The following is a 20,356-nucleotide window of genomic DNA, read 5'->3' on the forward strand; positions in this document are numbered from 1 at the left end:
TCATTACATCACTCGCAACCCAACACCTCATACCCATGAAACCTCCACCACGAACCATGGACCCAATGAGTCTACAAGTCTGTAAGGGACAATAGCATTCGCTACGATAACAAATTCTAAATTCCAAACCTTCCTTCGCGTCCTCAAATGAAGGTGCAATAAATTCCCCAGGCAGAGACCACGAATATTAGCAAAGGAAGCTAATGAGGGAGTCCTGGACGGATTAACAGCGCGATTGTTGGAGACCGAAGGGGAGGGGCGGTGGCCTCTTTCGGGAAGTGGACCGTTGTTTACCAGAGGCAAGGGAACGAGCGAGGAATAGCGTCCAGCACGGTCTTAGCCCGCAGTTTTCGAAGAAATGGCCGCGGGATTAACTAGACGGCATCGGCTATCGGTTTATCCGAGCACGGATTACCGAGACAACCCTCCCTGCGCCTTATTATCGAGCGGCGGGCTTTTACGACGCTTCTTTCGGCCCCTGGGGCCAGGTTAAGTCACGCTAAAAGTGGTCCGTCCGTCGTTAGCGTCTGGGAAGCCCGAACACGCTTTTCAATCTTTCCGCCGGTTTCACTGGCCATAAAACGGGGAGTTGGTCGGCGCGCGAGCACCGTCGTACATCCGTGGTTAGAAAGACCCTGAGCTCAGTCAAGGGGCGTATTTTTCCAGGGTACCTTTCGGTTCTCGCTTCGAAATAATAAAGAAGGTTCGTGGAACGTGTTGGCCTTGTTTTTCAATTCGCACTCGAAGCGTGAATGAAAATTCGAGGGCTCATAAATGACCCAATATGCTTAATAGTTACGAATACCTTAGGTTTAATTGAGTGAGCTAGAGTATACAAGCCCCCAAGGTTCTGTTAGGGAATTTTCTGGTGACTTTTCAGAGGACATACAAATTTCTGCTAATTAAAGAGCGCAATGTGGCTTCCGTAGGAGTGGTATTCCCATTACATCTTCTCCTAAAGCTTCTTTCCACATTTTTATACTCTCATCGAACGTTCTACACCAGACTTGATTTCCATTTTCTAATGCTTTTTATGCATTAATGATTTTTTTGATAATTCTTAGGGCGTGGTAATTAGGTTTCTCTACGGAAGGTCTGTTCGTTACCTTTTTCACACCCCGTAGAGAACGCGGACGTCTCGAAGCCCGCAGAAGCTGGCGCCGACTACGCAATCGTCCCCCGGTGCGAAACGTTCAACGATCCCGATCGGACTCATTTGCGAGCAGGAAAGGCTACCAGCGACCGTACAACTCCGTTATTTACGAGGGGACGTGTTCCCACTTTTCCGTTGTCCAAAAGATTCCAGAACGTTAACGGCGAACTCAGCTGCTCGACGCCCTCCACCCTGTGACCTATCGCGGCGACCTTCGACCTCTTCCAATTCAATTCTAATAGAGACGCGTGCACAATACTTTACCTTCGATATTAGTAAATGTACGGAGTTGCCTGGTTTTAGTTACGCCTATACTGTTACCATTTCCAAATTTCATCTCCAAAGAGATGAAAATTCACCCTTCGATTACTGTGCCTCACAAATTAACTTCCCTGTCTTCCTCATCCCCCTACGTTCTCCCTAAATAAGCGGTTACTTTCTCGCGCCATATATACACGTCGTCCACAATCAAAGAGGTTAATTGGATTACCTTCGTAACCAGAAGGAGTTATAACCATAGTCCCATTTCTTTCGCGTCAGACCTTGTACATACATTCCTCGCGAGGGAGTCTGAGGAGGAGTATGATGGATTCGTTAGATCGCGGATAAGGGAGCGAAAGACAGCAACCGAAGGCTAATAGGCCGCATAATGTAAGGGGCGAGTGGTACGGTGTACGATTACGTGGACGTTTTACAGCGTTTTGCGCCCGGGCCAGGGGTACAATTAATAATTCCACGGCCCTCTTAAATCACTCGGCTCGGCCACGGGCTCGCCTTCTTTGTTTCGCTTTTACGATCGTGCAAGCAAGAGCTGGGCTCGCGCGCGGATTAACTTGTCGTCGAACGCCAGCGAGGACCCGATACGAATAAAAGGAGTTTTTGACCTGGGCCAAGTCGCTTAGAAAAAATTACAATGCACGCCAGTGTGTACGGGTCTACCTTGCATGGCGGTCACAGGTGTCCCCTGGCTCCTATTGTCGTAATCAGCGGCCGTGAGGCGAATAGCAAATGAAGCCACCTCGTGACAACAGGATCGAGAGATTCCGGAAAGGACGGATCGATGGTTCCTGCCGTTAGCCTCCTGGATCGCGTTCTACCTCGGCTGACAGGTTTATTTGACTGTCGGACTTTTATGGGCCATAAGGTCGGCGGATGAATTGTTTTATAGATTCGGGGGAGGTTCCTTTTGGAAAACTCGCTCGTTCCGTGTGATGAATCACTCTGCTGTGGTGGACGAACGTAAACACTTGCTTTTCGGACTTGGCCTGTTAGCAGTTCTGTGCTGGCATCATTGGTAATGCTCGTTTCTAGTGCTGGGAATGTATCTCTTACATTATATTTTTCCTTGTCTCCGAGCAATGAGTCACTTGTCTCATTATTCATACTTTGTTTCTTGATTGAAGTCTTCTCTTTAAGTTGAGTATTTTCCTCTTTTTGTCACCCCCTAGTCAACCTGAAATCTGTAACATACAAGATAGAACGCACAGTATTGACATTTCTTGCCAAAATATTAATTAAGGTCAGTTTTCAATCCACCTAAAAAATTCCTAGAAATATTGAGTTGTTGCATAAGTTGTGCCACATCACTTTTTTCTTTTTATTTCACGGAATTGCAGATACTCAGACAAACAAGGCGCTTTTTGATCCATGAAAAAAAAGGAAAATTGATCCAGTACGAATACTTATGCAACACCTCAATGTGTAAAAAAACCATAGAACAAGAGTTCTGAATCGTAGGCCCCCAGCTTTGACGAAGACGAATGCCAGTGCTCCGTGCACTGGTCTGCGGGGCGACGGACGCAGAGAAGGAACGACGGGGATGGAGAGAGAGCACGTGGAGAGAGTGAAGTTCATTCATAAAAAAGAAAATTATTACGCCCGCGGAGAAGCGACTCCCGCAAAGTGAATAATGCTTGGTGCTCTCCCCTCTCGTTGCCTCTCGGCTGGCCGCCAGTCGCCGCCGACTTCTCAACGACGATTATCCCCACTCCCCTTATCGTCGTTGCAACCGTAAAAGATCTTCCGTGATAAACTTCCACCCTCCCACGCGACGGCGGGTCATTCTTGCGGCGATTACCAAGGAAAACGGGTCGGTTGATCCCAGGTCGAGAACACAACTCCCTTTATTTTGTTGCGATGCAAAATCGAGAGCCTTGGGTCATCTGAACAAAAGAGAAATTTTATCAAAAATTTCGGAGGTTCTGTATCTACTAAAGAACCCACTGTGGAGGGATTTTGGAAATGTTTTCTCAAGCAGATGTGTATTAAAGTCATCCGTGACACTTTGAAGTTTTTGAAATCAGCTGATTAGGTTGACAGGACTTTCTTCTGTCTCCTCTCTTTTTTAGAAGGGCGAAAATTTGTTCGTTATCAGTACATAGACAGTGATTCCCGTTTTTCTTTTTTTTTTTCGTTTCTGTCATCTCAGTGTTTTTAAGTCTCCAAGGTACATAGGTGATACATCAACAGCGTCACGTGTAAACGAACCTTGTACCCTTAGATAAGGCTGTCGAGCAGCACAGTGACGAATTCCTCCGTAAACGAACAGCTGATAAGACCTCCAGCGGCCGCGTGGTCGATGGAAGTTTCGAAAAGAGTGTCGATACATCGACGCTGGGCGGCCGTGTATCGAGATGAAAAGGGGGAGAAAGAGAAGGCAAGAGTAACTGGGAGAGCGCATGTACGAGCAATGGGAGAACTACCTAACAGTTCCCGACCCGTTGACCCCTAAAGTTTGCCGAGCGAGAATTCGCATTCCGTGAATGGGGCAATTCATAAATGTATCTCCCGATGTCTCTCTTTCGTCTACCGCCTCTCTCCGTCCTACTCCCTCCAGCCACTGTTCCACGTGGATTTTCCGACTGTTTCGCGAGCTTCTCGTTCGCCCTGTATCGCGCGCGAATGTTTTCATCTCTCTGCGACGAGGACTCGCGCGGAGATTAAAGAAAAAAACATTGATCGACCTTGTCGATTAATTCTTTAGCACAGTTTCTTGATTTCTACTATAGAAGTTACTAATTTTGTGATATCTAACACTGTCGATAGGTACCTCAATTGTTATCTAGTAGATTTTAATCTGAGTATAATTCAAGCCATAGAAGTATTGTTGCAGCAACAAACCTGAATCCTTAAAACGTAAATCATTTTTAATGCTTGATTAAAATTTGTTCATCTTCACAATAGTACAAAATTGTGGTACAATTTTGAGCCCCGTGAAAGCGATTACAAAAGTTGAAGTGGTCTATATGCACATCAAGAATAAACATTTCAAGGTTCAAAGTGTAATCGATACTTTGCCAATTTTTCCCGTAAAAATTGCATCGATCAAGCCGAGGAAGAGGTTGAGGCGTTTTAATCGTCGACCGGATTCCTTCAATTGGACGGGAAAGTAATCCCGGGAGCGACGTCCCTTCCCCTTCCTTAGCTCTCTGTATCGTTGTTCGCATACTTTCGCGAACTTTGTTCGCTGTTCTTGAAAACTTTGCGAATCGGTTTCACTCCGGCAACTCTCTCGCAGCATGAAAGATACATCGCCCACCCTGTTGCCTCGGTCATTCAGAAACGCTGGCGCGTCTGTGTTCGTTGGAAAATTAGCTGAACTCGATACCACGTGGCTCTCTCTCTCTCTCTCTCTCGTTCTCCTCTCGTTTCAAATGCGCGCTCCTATGAATGCTTTCGTGCGATTCTCGAACGCGTGGGAGGGTCGGAGGGCACTTGTTTCGCATGCGTAATTACACGTGTACGTTTCTGATCTTAGGATTGTGCCGACTATTTACATATTCCCTCTGGTATACTGTTAATACTGTTTAAGTCTTTGCTAAACTGCGCTCGTTACGATCTCTAGAGGATACACGGTGATTTTCATTTGAAACACAGTTGCTGACCTCATAACGAAAACAACCCTTCTTCTGGGACAGTAGAAAAACTGTAGCAACTTTCATTTTTCTTCTTAATACAATAGAAATATATTCGTCATGGTACACATATTGTATTTTTGACGGGATAGGTTTCACTGTGTCGGGAATCTCTTTTCTGGTCAGTAGAATGTGTTCCAATTAAAGGGTATCGTAAAATTTGACAAGGCTGTTTTTCTTACGACCTCTACTTGATTTATTACTTTCGCGATGTAACAATAGGCAACAGGAAAGTCCAAAAATTTGACTCTTTTAGTAATCCTACCTCGAACAAGACAAACCCTCTTTCACCTTTTCACGAATTAACAACACAACGAGTATTGCCCACTCAAAGGGATACCTTCAACCACGCAAATAGGTATATTTCCCTCCCCTCATCGACTGCTCCAAACATTCCCCTCGGTGGCCCAGGTTTTTAATATCCCACTGTCCAAAAACAATGCCCCGTCCCTAGGGTTCTCGAACGCCGCCATTCAATCGCGACCGTCTTCATCCCCTGCCGTTTTCACGCTTTCACCGTACTTCTTCCACCCATAACGCGACAATACGCTCCTCGGCCCGAGAACGCTATTAGAGGCTTAACGCGGTGACCCCGGCTCCTCCGTCATAAACGCCGTCCAACCCCTTTTCCGTTCCACGTCACCGTGCACGCGGCCGCTTTCGAAAATTTTCGCCCGTTAAAAAGAGGGGAGAATCGATAGACTCCCAACCCCGTGTCGAACGCCCACGCGGCCGTTACCTCGTGCTCGCCACCCGCTCGCGTATCTCTGCGATCTCACACCTACCTGGACACCCACGTAATCGCCAGCCGAGTGGAAATCCTGGTAGCTGGTCGGAGCGAGCTCGAGGAACGACAGGAAGAAAGCGAACGGAAAAGGGTGGTCTCGGGAATGAACGTCCGCGACCGATCAAACGTGGGGCGGAAGGCGACTAAGCCTGGGAAATGAGAGAAAATAAGGAAGAAGGAGAGGAAGAGGTACTAGAAGAGAAATTGAAGGGAAGGGGGAGGAGAAATAGGTAGAGGAGGAACAAAAGAGAGGGAGGAGGGTAACTAAACTTGGAAAACTGCAGGAAGGAAGAAAAGAAGAGCAAAGAGAAACTAATAGAAGAGGAATGGAAGTATGCACTGAGAAAGTGAAAGAGAAATATGTAGAGAAGGTGCAGGCGAAAAATCGGGGAGGAGGATGACTGTGCTGGGAAAATTAGAGAAAATAAAAAAGAAATAAACGAAGAGGAAACTAAAGAGAAGGAACCATCAAATGAAGTGAATACTCATAGAAACAGTGAGGTGAATAGAAACAAAACTTCATCCTTATTTGCTAATAAACAGACGCTTACTATTATGTATCAATAGAATAGAACAAGTCTCCTTAACGATATAATAAGTAAAGAATATTTACAGTTAGCTGGAAGTTTGCCTTCATTCACCCCACTTGACGATACCTAGAGAAAATCGCGAGAGACGGCAAGCAAGCCTGGAAAGCCATCGCAAGAAAGGCCGTAGAAGAGGAAACAGAAGAGCGCAGAAAATCGCGAAGATCGGTAGCCCCTAGCATCGCGGAGGAAATAGCTCGAGAGGTAGAGAGGGGTCGAGGGACACAGAAGGAGCGGGTGGCGCAGGGGGCGAGTGGGTGGCAGCGGACACAGGAAGACGGGAGGGAAAGAGCAAAGGTGTAGGGAGCAAGGGGAGGCGGGGGTCTCGGTGGAAATTTACCGGAGCGCGAGTTACGGGAACTTGGCCGTAGCTGGTCGGAGGCTACGTGGTAGCTCGCTATAGCTGGCTGCTTCGCTCGCCTCGGTCGTTCGTTCGCTCGCCCCCGTGTATATACGCCGCGCGGCTTTCGCATCCGCGGCTAAGAGCAAAGGGGCGCCAAGGGTTCGAGTCCGTCGCCGGATGGCGGAGGTATCCTGGGGTGAGAGGGATGAGGCGCGCGCGCGTCGGACAGAGAGAGGAGACCGGGACGGGAGATTGAGACTGCGGGTCGAGGGAAGAAGAGGAGCGAGAGGGAGAGAAGAGAGAGCGCTATCCGAAGCGCGAACCAGTGACAGAGAGGGAGGAGGGAAGGGAAACGGCGGGTGGTGTGCGGTCGGTGGCAAGGGCGCGGGAGATGGGGAAGAGGAGAGGAGAACGGGGCGGCGGGGGGGAAGGAGGGAGAGAGGGAGAGAGGGAGAGAGCGGTTGGCGGTGTACGCGAACGGCGAGGGTCGCTCGAGGGATCGTGGCGAGAGAGGAGAGCGAGCGCGGCGGCGAGGCGAGGCGCGGCGAGGCGCGGCGGGGCGGGGCGGAGAGTTGCGCGGCTTTGGACAGAGGAGGGGGGCGGCGGGGAACGGCGAAGTAGGTCGTGTCTCGCTCTCCCTCGTTTCGCCGACCGATCGCCCCGTCCCTCTCCGAGCGGCGTTTTCTCTCGCTCCGCTGTGTGTTCCGCGGTAAACGGCCAGGCCTGGTCGACGGACCCTCGCATGGCCTGCAGCTGTCTCCTAACCCCTCCCCCTCCTCCCTGTCCCTCGACGCTCTTCGTCTGTCTCTCGCCATCCCCGGCTGGCCGCCTTCCTTCCTCTCGCCCCGATGCATCCCCCCTTTCCTCCACCCCCCGCGCACCCTTTCCTGTCCTCCTCGCCATCGCGTTCCCATCGTGTTCTCTCTGGCGAGCCACCCTACACGCCCTGCACGAGAGACGGTGGAGACCACCGCCGAGGGGGAGGAACAGGGAGACACAGCGCTGGAAGGGCAACCAGCGAGAACGCGACCACTTCGGCCCTTATGTACTAGATAGCAGCGGGGAGCGAACGGGAAACGCGGAGATAGCCCCTGCGCGGCGGCGACGACGGAGGAAGAGAGAAACAGCGAGGGCAGGTGACCAGCTGGGGCGAGGAGCGCCGACGAGGGGGAGGGAAGAGCTACCCTGGTGTAAATACATAGCTGCGCGCCACGACCGAACGACCGCGGGCCTCCGACGATCCGACGAGTTAACTCGCGCCACGGAGAAAGCGGGATACCTACCTACCTACCTATCTACCTATCTCTACCTACCTACCTACCTACCTACCTACCAACCTACCTACCTACCTAGCCTCTATCTAGCTGGCTGCAGGAGCGAGACGGCGAACGACCGATCCGCCAGACCCATCCGACCGACCGTTTTGTTCTCGGATCGCGGCCGCCTGAGAAAAACAGGCCGCGCGCGAGAACGGGAGAGCCGCGACCCGCTCACGATCCGTAGGCCTTCTGCCCCCCGTGCATCCATCGGCCCGAGGGGGATCGATAAAAGACCAGCCTCCGCGCGATTCTTCTGCCGGGATATTTTTAGTGATCCCTTGCTAAACGACGGATCGGGGCGCGCTCGCTGAATCGGCCTGGGTTTAACGTAATAAGGGGTGAGCCGATCGAGCCTGATCGAATAACTTCGAGCGCGAAAGAGCCTGGGGGAGATAATGATAATGACGCCCGTCGAACTTTCGCTGGACCCTCTTGATCGAGGCTGCGTTCTGTGGGTTTTGCTACTGTTTTATTCCTCGAGGTTCCGGCCCGCTTGTTCGCTGGTTTTCGAGCTGGCCTTTCTTCTGCGCGATTGATGATAGGGAGGAGAAAATAAGGGTGGAAGAGTGTATGTGGATCTCAGAGCCGAAATGTGTTAAGTCACATGGGGAAGAAGTAGACTTAAGTCCACAGTGTGGACTAACATACTGTGGCTTCAGGATCCAGATGCGCATATTGGAAAATTGTGTGCCTTTGGATGCTGTGTCGAATCGCAGTCATGTATGAGATATTCGATTTTCTGTCTGTAATAGGCAATCTTAAGAAATTGAAGCATTCTTGAGATCTATACTCTTCTATTTAGGATCTACGACGCTTAGAATCAACTCGCATACACTATTCAACCCCTTACCACAATTCTGCTTCCACATTCTCCAATGATAAACTCGAAATCTGAAAACTGAGGCCAAGAGCGCTTCAAATATCTAAAGTACATAAGAATAATTGAGGAAGGTGGTAAACTGAGGGAAGAGAGGGCGCTCCCAAGAGCAGAATGTAACAAGAAGGGTCCGCTTGACCGGTAGGAATTACGAGGGCCGAAGGAATCGAGAGAAATACGAAAAAGGACGCGGCAGAGACGGAAGAAATGGGAAAGCCAGCCCAGGAGGGATTCCTACGGGTGGCGTAGACGAGGGGCGACGGTATGGGAGGAAGAATCGTAAGACCCAGGGAAGTTCGACGGCGATACACGACTTTCGGACTTGTTCTATCTCGGGCAACGGATAGGTTCGTGGGCGAGAAATCGATTTCTGTTCGGTCGTCGAGCCGTAAAGTGGACCGTCGAACGTGGCGTGGCCAGCGTGATACGCGGCCGCTGTAATTTACGCGGGTATCGGGCATACGTGCACGTATCGCGCTGCCTGAAACGATACGAGATCTTGATGGAACGCGACGAAAGGCTCTGCGATCGCTCTCGGCGGAAACTGGCAACAGGGGGTTGAAGATATTTCGCCTGGACCCATACCTTTGACACTCTTTTCACCCAAAATATCAATTGTCTCTAAAATGTCACGCATAAACTTCATATTCCATTAAATAAATGTCCCAAAACTTGGACGCTTGAGATATCAAGTGTCCTAGTAAGTGGGCAACTGAAAAATGCATCCCTCAATGCTTGAATTGCGTTCCAATATGAATAAGTACTATTTCGTGGTACTATTTTCTTTCCTCTTTATTAGTACTGGCTTTTTTATTAAAGTGTAAACTTAAAATGGAATAAAATTAACGTTAGTGTTCAGGTAGCGATACAATCTTCTTTATATTAAAAGAAAAAAGGAAAAAATAATGTTTATCGTCCTTGACTTAGAAGATAATCCCAAACTTTTTGCTGCTAGTGTAATGGTTATTTGTATGGCAACACTGTTTTTGTAGCTTAAGCTCCGTGTTTACGTTTACGCAGAGTGTTTACGACCTTGCTTGTGATTCACCGTGTCTCTTGCTGGGGGTATGCAGGTGAAGGAATCCATTATGTTTTAATTTAGGTATGAATCCCTTCAAAGAGGGTGCAATAGGAGATTTTTGAGGGTCAGGGTATATTAAGTGGGTTATCCTATATTTGCTTCCACGTTGGGGGAAGATAAACGGTTAAATCAACAGTCTCAATGAAGGGTAGTCTGATATCTCGCGTTAGGTTTTTATTTAGGAATATTAATTAGTGACGGGGTTGTCTGACCTATTTTCCAATGCGATTTTCTCGTAATTGGAGCGTGTATATTATAGAGTTCTACCTCAGGGTTTCTCGTGAAAGAGAATTCAAAAAGTATTCTTCGTTCCACTAAAAGTAAAAAAACGCAGACTAATTAGATATTATATAATAAACTCGTCACGTGGACGGTACAGTCCACACATAGCTCAGGATTTTTCTGAGCATAATTCATCCCTCTTCTTCCACAAAGTAACACGGTGCAGTCCTTCGTTCAAAAAAATCTCCGGAGAGATCCAAATTACATCGTCAAACGATTCCATGGAATTGAAAGGCTCGCGGAGAGAGAGAAAGACCGCGAGCAGAACCGATAATCGAGAAGAGCGGCACAGATACCGAATCGAAGGTTTAGCATCGGTTTAATAGCGGAGTCCCTTTGCAACCCCCTCCTGCCGCTCGCCAACCTCCCCCTTTTATCATAAATCCCTTACGGATGTTTGGAGCGCGTCTGTACACGTCGTATATCAGAAAGCCGAGTTATAGAAGTGGGTCGATCCTATCTTTCTGCTTGGGGTGCGACGCGTTGCAACAAGTGCGAGACGATAGCTACATTGAGATTCAGTCTGCTCCGGCTCGATTCCATTCATCGTCGAAACAGTTTCCCGCGACCAGATGCTTTAACGATCGCCGCTCAGCCGAAAACACAAATTACCGAGTTAACTCCTCTCTCTTTCCCTCCCCGTCCATTCCTCTCCAGGCCCTCCTCTATTCGTCGGACCACTCGCTAAATAGACCGATCCTATCTCTTCTGGCCAACTATCGCGCGTCCCGTCGAGTAATTTTAATTAGATCACCTTAGTAACGACTGCTAACGACCGCGTTTCCCTTTTATTGTCCAAGGCCGAGAGGCCAGAGCGATGCTCGTTTTTATGACGAACTGCACCCGAACGATTCTCCCGCTCTCTGTCTCTAACTCTGCGTCTGCTTCCTCTCTCTTTTTCTCCCTGCGCGCATGTACGTGGAGAAACGGGGATCCGTACGTACGCTTTTATATCTCTCTCTGTGTGTGTATATATATATATGTATGTATATATACGTATACAATCAGTAAACGCAACAAGTTTCCTTTTTATACGGTGACCTACAGGTTATTCAAAAGGAAGCTTAAAGCAGAGAACGGTATTATTATCGTGGTAGGTCACGAGGGAAACTTATCGGTCTTCTCCCGCAAAAATCGTTTCCTACTCCACCCTCACCGCCCCCACCCCTTCCTCTCCACCCTCCCTGTTCTACAAATACTCTCTCTCGTTTCGTCCTCCGCGACGATTGTGTTTAAAATCCGTACGCGCGATTTAAGGGCCCGTTTCTCACCCTCGACCGCTGAAACAAAGACACGAATACCAGCGGATGCTTTAATTGAAATCCCTCTCTCTTCCTCTCGCTTTCTCTCTTCGCCTCTCTGTGTAAATTTAAATTTCGCGGCGGGAACGAACGGCCGAACCGAGTCTCCAGTTCATCCCACTTTTTCTCGTTTAACCCCCCCACCTCTGGCTCGCTCTTCGATACAGATTGATTGAAATTGCTTTAGACGATCTTATCTGCGAGACTGGTGGTCCTTTGGTTATAGAGTTAGGTCTGGGTTCTCTATTAGTCCTGGTGGTTTATCCTCTCCGTTATTGTGTTCCGTTTTTAAGCATTTCAGACACAGGAGAGTATTATCTCGAGACAAGTACAGTAGGGGCTTGATTAATTTACTGACAAGGAGGAGGAAATCTGAAGTATCCTGTTTATGGTTAATTTTATTAGTTTCAGTAGACTGCTCTGCACTCGATGGTACCTAGCCTTGTATTCTTGGAACTATTTCTTCATCGGTGTATCGCCTGACCCTAGTCTTTGAAAAATCAAACTACCTTACAAAAGAGTTCTTCACATCCTCCAATTTTCTACTTATGTAACTCCAAGTCCCAGATCTCAAGTCTCAAGTTCACCTAAACTTCAGCTACCCACTGCAACTTGTAAAAAATCTCAGAGACACGAGCACCCCGAAATCTTCAGTCATAATTATCCCCGCAGCAATTTCACCTAGACTATTTGACTCCAGCCTGACTCAGCCCCAGAAAAAGTTCTCTTATCCACCTGAACCCTAACGGTGAACCCTACCCATTGGATCCCAGGTCGCAAAAACAGCAGCGTCCGCTCGATCGCTCCCTATCGGGCCAGCCTCCAGGTGAGCGTAGCAAAAAATGTTCCTTCGGCCGAGAGGCGATCGCTTGACGAGGGTAGCAATTAGAACGGGTCGCAGGGACGACGTAGGATCCCAGCGGTGACGTGGAATCTCCGCGAGGCCATCGGGGACACGGCCGAGAGCTTGACAAATCGAAGGGACGCTTTCCATCCCGGCGACACGGTCGTTCCGCGGATCTTTGTACCTGCGGCCACCTGAGCGGGCCCCTGAAAAAGGGAAAGGACTGCTCCCTGGACAACGATCGGTTCCCGCGGAACAATAACAGAGTTTAGGACGTGGACAGGCCTCCTTTTCGGCTGCTTCGTGGATAGGATTAAGCCGCGTCGACTTCGCATAATTCGCCCGTTCCTCGAGACGGCGGGGGCGGGCCGCAAGGGGGGAGAGGAAAAATTGTTTGCCCCGAAAAGTCGACGAGTCGCTGCGGAGTCCCTGGAACGTGAAAGGGGCGCGGAGCAGCGGCAGGAGTGTATACCTGTGTGCTATCCGTCCACAGTGAAACCAAGTAGAACGAATCGAATCCGGGCAGCATCCGCATTCACTGCCGCTGCCTGTTGCTCTTATTAGATCGTTATTACGTCACGCTGAAACGGAGTTATCCTCCTGCCCCGACGCACTCGACTAACCCCCTCCCAGAGGCTGCTCCTGACATTGTACCGAGCTTTCGCTTCTCGTCTTTTCCTCGACGCGATTCTCGTCGTTGCGCTTTTCTCTCGAGATGACGGAGCTTGGATTTCAACGCTGGGATTATGGGCAGGTTTATACTGAAGTAGGTTTCGTTTGTAGTTGCTGTTTATTAAAGGTATTACGAAGTGAAGAATTAATGTTGATGTTGATGTAATTGGAAGGACACGGTACAGTTGCCTTCGTGTGTGCTTTTCTGTCGACTCTTTTGACTCTCGCGGGAGTCGCGAATCGCTCTAATTGGTGATTAGCGATACTATGGCGCCTAATTTCAAATAATATTGCTACAATGTTGTGTTTCATTTTATACCATGTTTTGAGGGATTTATTAATGTACTGAATTTAACAAATTAGCTACCAGTGTAATGTAGAGATGATTTTCTATTTGTGACTTCCTTTGGCAGACTTAGAATAACCCTGTCTATGTTGTTCTACTCACTAATTGGTGGCTAATCCCTGGTCTAGTATAGGCGCACACACATATCAAACCAAAAAAAACCTGCTACTTTCGGTTCAATAAAAGGGGGATCATAGAGGCCAGAGAGGAAATTTTTCATACTAGTCATCACTGAACTACGAAAATACATAAAGAAATGGAAAGAATATGCATCAGTTACTTCAAAGAAACCCGTATTTTTCTCGACATGTGACACCATTCGAATACTTATAAGCTGAACTACCTACTGTTTCTACTAGTACACCTCTACGTTAAGTCTCTAACAATTAAAGAGCAATTGACGCTACTTATAATAAATAAAATAGCGATCACAGTATCTGGGTTGAAGGACCGATGACAATTGCAAACATCGACAACTACAATGAACTCGATTCCCTGTGTCCAGGTCGTCTGGGGCTTCGATATGATTCCCATTCGAGCGTGGTATCATAAATCCTCATAACGCGGTCATCGTCGATCGGCCAGGCAGTTTACCATCACTGCGCGTGGCATTCAATTAGTCGGCCGTTTCAAAATGGCAGGCCCACCCCTAGTTTACCACTTTGGATCAGGTGTTCCCGCTTCCGTTTCCCGGATCCGGTGACGGCTTGTGCGGGCGCGTTTCGCGAAGCTACGTGACCGATCGCAGAAAGCCCAGGGCCCCGCAAATGCACCGTGTCGAACAGGACACGCAAGGAGCGCGGTTCCGGGGATGATTTTTCCTCGGTTCCGACGCTCGCCCACCCGAAACGATCCCCTGCTTTTAGCTTCGAGCCACCGGTCAATACGAACCGACGTCTATACAGCCTTCTCTCTTTATACACTCGACACGTTGTCCCTCTTATTTCGTGGAAGTATTTTTTGCTCCTTCGGATCTGTCTTTCATGGGAGAGGAGTCAGGGAGCGGTCACGCTCAACCATCACCCACCGATCGTCACCCACCGGTCAAATTGCGAACATAGAAATATACAGGTTCGATATGGTATTAATGTCTAAGAAATAAGTCGTGGTAAATAGCTTGCAAGTAATATTATTATTTCTTGGGAATAATTACTGGGTTGAATGTGTCGTTTCTAGGATTGAAATTGAAAAATCGGTAGAGTTACGTGCGTCTTCTATGAAATAGTAAATTATATTTCGTATGTTGTACCTCTTCTTCCCACTAATATCACTTTATTCGTGCAGCGACTTGAAGATGAATTTTAGAATACGTTATTTACCGCACCCTTAGTCTTCATTATGTTGTATTTTATGGGGTTAATGGCTTTGGCATCTAAGGAGTCAGCTTTTTAAAAGGCTGTTGCTTTTGCCCAGTGATTATTTGTGCTAATATTCTCTAACATCCTCCATACTTCTCCATCCAGCTCTTCTAACCACGTACTTAACACCCCGAAAAATATTCTAAACACGAAAACCTTAAATTCCCAATTACCAGCTTTTCTAATACGTATCCAGCACACATATCCACCGACTCGAATCCCAGCCCGCAGCTCCGGTGTACCTGGGCCAGCAATTATGCCGTCGAGCTCTCAGTTGAAATTCCGCCAGCCGAAATATCACCCCCATAGATCCCCACGTCGAGCTTAACTCCTCGTATTCCCGCTCAGGCCATTTTCCCCCGCTAGCCAGGGGATCCCCGTATCTCGGTGATCGGCCACACGTAGGTATAAGTGCAGCATAGGAAAGGCGCGGGTATCGCGGGCAGCTCGGAGCCGAAAAGAGGGTGGTATCGAAGCCTGTGGTAAGAGGAGCGAGGGCCTCGGGCGCGAGGGGCGAGGACGGAAGGGAAAAGGGCCACGACAACGCGGTGGCTTCTGTACCTGAGGGCGATTCGCGCTGGTATATGGCGGTTATATATCTTCGGCGGGCCACGGTCGTGGAAGCACCGACCGTTTCTAGGTAGTCAGGATCGGCCTTGCTCCTTCCCACCCTCCCTCGCGCCCTTTCGCCCCTCCGTCCTTTCGTCTTTCCGCCTTCCCTCCTCTCCCTCGGCCCCAGCCTCCTCTTCCTTCTCCCGTGGGTCCGTCCTTCCTTTTTCCACCGTGCTTCGCCATGCTATCGCCTCGCCGTTCTTCATCCCTTTCTTTTCCCCCCTGCGCCTCGCCGTCGCCCTTCCCCACGTCTCTCCTCTTCGCTCTGCCGTTCCCCGCGAGTCGTTGGGTTAATCTGCGAGACAGCTGTGCCGGGGATACACCCTCGCCTAGGTCTCTCCTTTATTGCCGCGTCTTCTCTTCTTTTTTACGTCATTATTAAAGGCACGCCCCAACGAGGACGCTTCTTCGGGCCCGAGCACCGCTCCTCCTCGACGCCAGGCCGAGGGGGGAGGACAGGGGAGACCGTGGCGAGCTAGCGCTGCGCAGGGACCGCTCTCTTATTCTAAATTATCCGGATACCTGCGCCGAGGAAATGACGGTACGTGTTATCGGCGCGTCCTCCTGCAGACTGGCATTGTGTCCCATGTACGTGCCGCGTCTTGCTTGCTTTCCTGTCTCGCTCGCCGCGTAGGGCTTCCTATTGCTCTTTCTCTCGCTCTCCCGATGGATTTCTCTACCTGCCTGGCCTCCACGCTCGTAGAGAATCGCGAGCGCGGCGCTGCGACGTGCTTACTGCTGTCGTTTGACCTGGCTAAGGTTGAGGAATTTTTGGACGACAATTTTCGAACCGAGGGTGTTCAGGGACATTGCAGGGTTTATTGTTCAGTTTATTGGTGGGTGAGAACTGGAAATGAGATTATGGTGGTGATTGCTTGGGAGTTGATGACGGACTCTTTGGAATGTGATTTGTTTTTGAAGGGAGTTACAGGGAAAGAACATAGGCAGTTGAGGAAAGTGATGTATGGTAAATAAGTTTATCGGTGGATTGCGATAGGATAACGTGCGAATAACAAGGGACACTTGACTAACGATTGCGTGGTAATTCGAGGTGTACGCTTTGTACTGTATGAATCATTTACTGTGACTAACACCGATTGCTTATACAGAAGTGCAGGGTTGCAGTTCAGATTTTCACTCTGGGTAGTAGTCCCACAGAATTTTCTGATCTTCTTTAGTCCGAGGCGATTTTTTATTTTTAAATTTTCAAATATGTACGTTTAGAAATTCAAATTTTTGAATTTGAAAATTTTCAGATTTTCAGTTTCAAAATTTTAAATTACAAATTTTCAAATATTCCAGTACTAAAATTTCAAATATTGAAACAGTCGATTTTTTTCTAAATAACGGAAAATTCTTTTTATTATCTTTCTCACTTTCTAATTCCTTGCACAGAATCATATATCAACTTGCAAAATGTTTCATTTATAATAAATACTTTCAAATTTCAACTACTTATTAACGGAGGCCAATCAAATTTATCCTTCTTTTCTTCAATTGCTGCACTCAGCACGGATTTGTTGGTTATTTGTTAAAAAGCATACCTTATTTCCGCGATGAAGCGACGGGGTCAGATAGATACGAAGCGCAGTAGTAACAATAGAAACAAAGAAAAGGGTTGCTCCGAAAATACTGTGGTAAACGGAAAAGGCCTGCAACGAAACCGCTGGCCTGCGACTTACCTCGGTTGAGAAGGCGAGCCTTTTACCCTATTTTACCCTATATAATACATAAAGAGGAAATTCATGTAAACAGGGTAGCGATATCAACGTAGCCAGAGAAATCTAGATATTCTAACCTGCCTCTAAATTCACTGAAATATCAATTTTAAACAGAAAAAGAACTGTCATTACAATTTAGTCCTTAACTGGTATGACAGAGCCACAGTATTTATCGTCTACTACTTTACTATTAACATTTCTAGAGTCTAGAATTAAATTGTATAAGTTGCATTGAAAATAAATGGACTTAGTACATTATGTCTGTGGGGTCCAGATTTGTTGTGTGAATTACCAGATCAGTGAACTACCTAAATACTAAAATGCTGTAAATATTCTGTATACCTACTACTGTTAATTATTTTAGATAAAACAATTGCAGCAATTCTGCCACATTATGTTACTCACACCATACCAATTAAAAGGTTTTATCGTATCGAATTTTCTGCTATAATACAATATTAATTACTGCAGCGTTAGAATAACTCCAAAAATACTCCACTCTCCATATCACCAAAAATAATAAAACCTCGCAGACCATCAGCCCCAGTTTCCCCACCATTAAACCTGCACCCTTTAACCAAAAATACAGAAGGGGTTGCTGAATCTGTTGAAATCCTAAAGCACACAGTATCGCGCCTGCCGACAAATGTCCGAAAGCCAGTGACTTTCCCCGGTCGAAAGGGCTCGGCCTCGTGAGCGTTCCATTTGGCACGGCAGCACGAACCCCGAACGCGGCGAGGTCGTCGATGATCCCGTGGCGACACGGCGACGTCATTTTCGTGCTCGCAGCAGGCGTCCCCGAAGGGACGGCGGCGAATGGGCGGCTTTAAGCGCAGATAAGTTAGGTACGACTTTGGCCGAAGTAACGGGAAAACCGATGGAGGCGATCCCCCCCTTTCCACCCTCCCGCCCCTCTGTCGACGTCCCTTCATCCCCTCGCGCGACCCTCGCCAGCCGGAGCCGAGTCGGAGGGTACGTGGCCACGTCAACGCGCGGAAAGGCTAACGGACACGCAGCTAAGTAGCGTAGAATAATGATACTGGAGTTTCACCCAGCGCCATTGTTTGTTTTCGATCCACTCCGTAACTCCTGTGCGCGAGGGTGCGCGTTCAGACGATGTATTTCAATTGAAATTCGTTTTTAACACTTTGAGAACGGTACAGAGAATTAAAAGAGATTTTTTGAGAAGTTGAGTATAGGTACGGGGAAGGAGTGAAGGGTTGTGGTTTGCGTTTTGTAATGTGAACGGGTTTTCGGTGGGAACTGTCTCGAGTCTTGATGCATTTACAGAAGGAGGGTGAAGTTAAACTTTTAGTTATGGAAACTTGTTATTATTTCAACTTTTGAATACATCCCAGAGGTGTCTATAGTACTCCTGCTATCTATGGGTATCCATAGTATCTATTCTATAAATATCCTAATAGGTACATGTCCACAGTACTTATGTACTTAAGAAATCTTTAATCTATATTTCTCATGTGACGCAGAACAAATACGCAGGCATCTAAAAAGATGTTATTTTGTATTTTACTATATCAATTAGCTCTCTTTAACGCAGAATTTCTATACAAACCCATTAATCATTATTCTACGTAGCTAGTCCAAAGGCTGTTCCAGTGTCCCTTCCCTCGTCCCTTTGTTTGCACGAGCTGGCTCGCGATTATTACGAGCTCGTTCACGAGTATGGCGTCGACGGTGCTTGGATTTTCGACCGCCGCTGCCTCGAACTCTCTACCAGCGGCGACCCCCTATGACCTGACGCCAAATCGATGGCGCCCCTCGAGATTGTCCCCTGTCACGAGGCTAAAACCGTGCCCCTGAATCGGTTATTCCTGTCCTCGCCGCCGACGAAATATTTAATATGTGCAGACTGCTCATGTTCTGGGAATATCGAGGATATTTGATTAGAAACGATTGGAAGAATTTCAGAGAGTCTTATATTCTCGATTTTGCCTGATCGATGACATCAACGGGGGACACACTTTGCAGGGATCACAAGCTTTTCTCGTAGAACGGTTGTGGCTCTTAACACCACTCGATGACGAATCAAAGGGCTTGTAAATGTTGTCCACGTCATCGGCGAGGAGTCACATCGGTCCAGCTAGGTATATCTGTTGTTTTGGAGGAGCATGGCTTTGAGCGAGAATTCGTGGGCGTAGTCAAAGGTCGCGTTGGCTCGTACAGTGATTCGTGGAGGTGGAGGTTGATTGTAGAATTAGCAGAGAATTTTCTTCGCTGAAGTATTGCTTCTCGAAGCGATTGAAGCACTTCAGGCAGGTGCAAGAGTCGAACAAAAGACGCGAGACGGTCGTGGAAAGGGTTAATCGTTCCGGTTAATACCTGTACCGTAAAGGGTTGGAGTAATTAACCCACGACGACCGATTCACTCTATGATTTAGAACTTGGGTATTCCATTGACTCCCCAGGTAGCTTAAGATATCGACTGACTGAGGTAATAGCACGATCAAGCTTAATCTTAATTTATAGGTGTTCTTGTAGCCAAGGATCACCCCAATCAAATTACAATAACGTGGGTTACAATAAAAAAGGGACGAACTCACCTTTCATCAACTTCTGCCCAATAAACTTCTCAAGCACCGAGTACAATAACAATAAAAGTACAGTAGAACATCGATTAAGACTTACACAGTGAAACAATTCCACTTAGATACTTTACTGGAGAAAATAAAGTATAATTTACTACTAAACATTTATCACACAAGTATCCAAAAACCCCAGATCCACTTTCGCTGGAAATTGTATTTCCACTTCCCCGACACTGAGGATCAGGAAGAAAAAGACGAAAGCATCATAGTAATGCTCGAACTGTTTCCCCCATACCAATTGATCAAGCGCTCGTCGCCCAGCGAAAGTGATCACTATGATTATCCCTGCTAAGCGTGTGCGTCGAGATGCTATGCGCGGCACGCTGCCCCCGTTTCGAATGAAGTTATAAAATACCTCGGGACTCGGTCGCGTGGCGATACAAATGGCCAGGGAGGCTCGCGGGGCAGAAGAAGCAGAAGAAGCAGAAGAAGGAGGAGAAGGAAGAAGACGAAGGAGGCAGCCGGGCGCACAATGTTGTACCCGGGGAAGATCAGAATTTCAGATATAATTGGCCGAGCATATAATGCGCCTTAACACTCGGCGATTCGCTTA

The 20,356-nt window shown here is 47.9% G+C and overlaps 2 protein-coding genes across 2 annotated transcripts in view; both read left to right on the forward strand.

The window, feature by feature from the left end:
* LOC143179815 (dynein regulatory complex subunit 7-like) overlaps positions 1–20,356 on the forward strand; it is a 150,577-nt gene that overhangs the window by 12,933 nt on the left and 117,288 nt on the right. The window lies entirely within an intron of this gene.
* On the forward strand, positions 6,011–6,631 carry LOC143178944 (uncharacterized). Its single transcript, XM_076377891.1, has 4 exons — positions 6,011–6,043; positions 6,085–6,186; positions 6,221–6,355; positions 6,470–6,631. Exons 1-4 carry the CDS (start codon positions 6,011–6,013, stop codon positions 6,512–6,514), a joined length of 315 nt encoding a protein of 104 aa, XP_076234006.1. The 3' UTR covers positions 6,515–6,631.

This window comes from Calliopsis andreniformis, chromosome 5 (genome assembly GCF_051401765.1).
Source record: "Calliopsis andreniformis isolate RMS-2024a chromosome 5, iyCalAndr_principal, whole genome shotgun sequence".
NCBI classification, from domain to species: Eukaryota; Metazoa; Arthropoda; class Insecta; order Hymenoptera; family Andrenidae; genus Calliopsis; species Calliopsis andreniformis.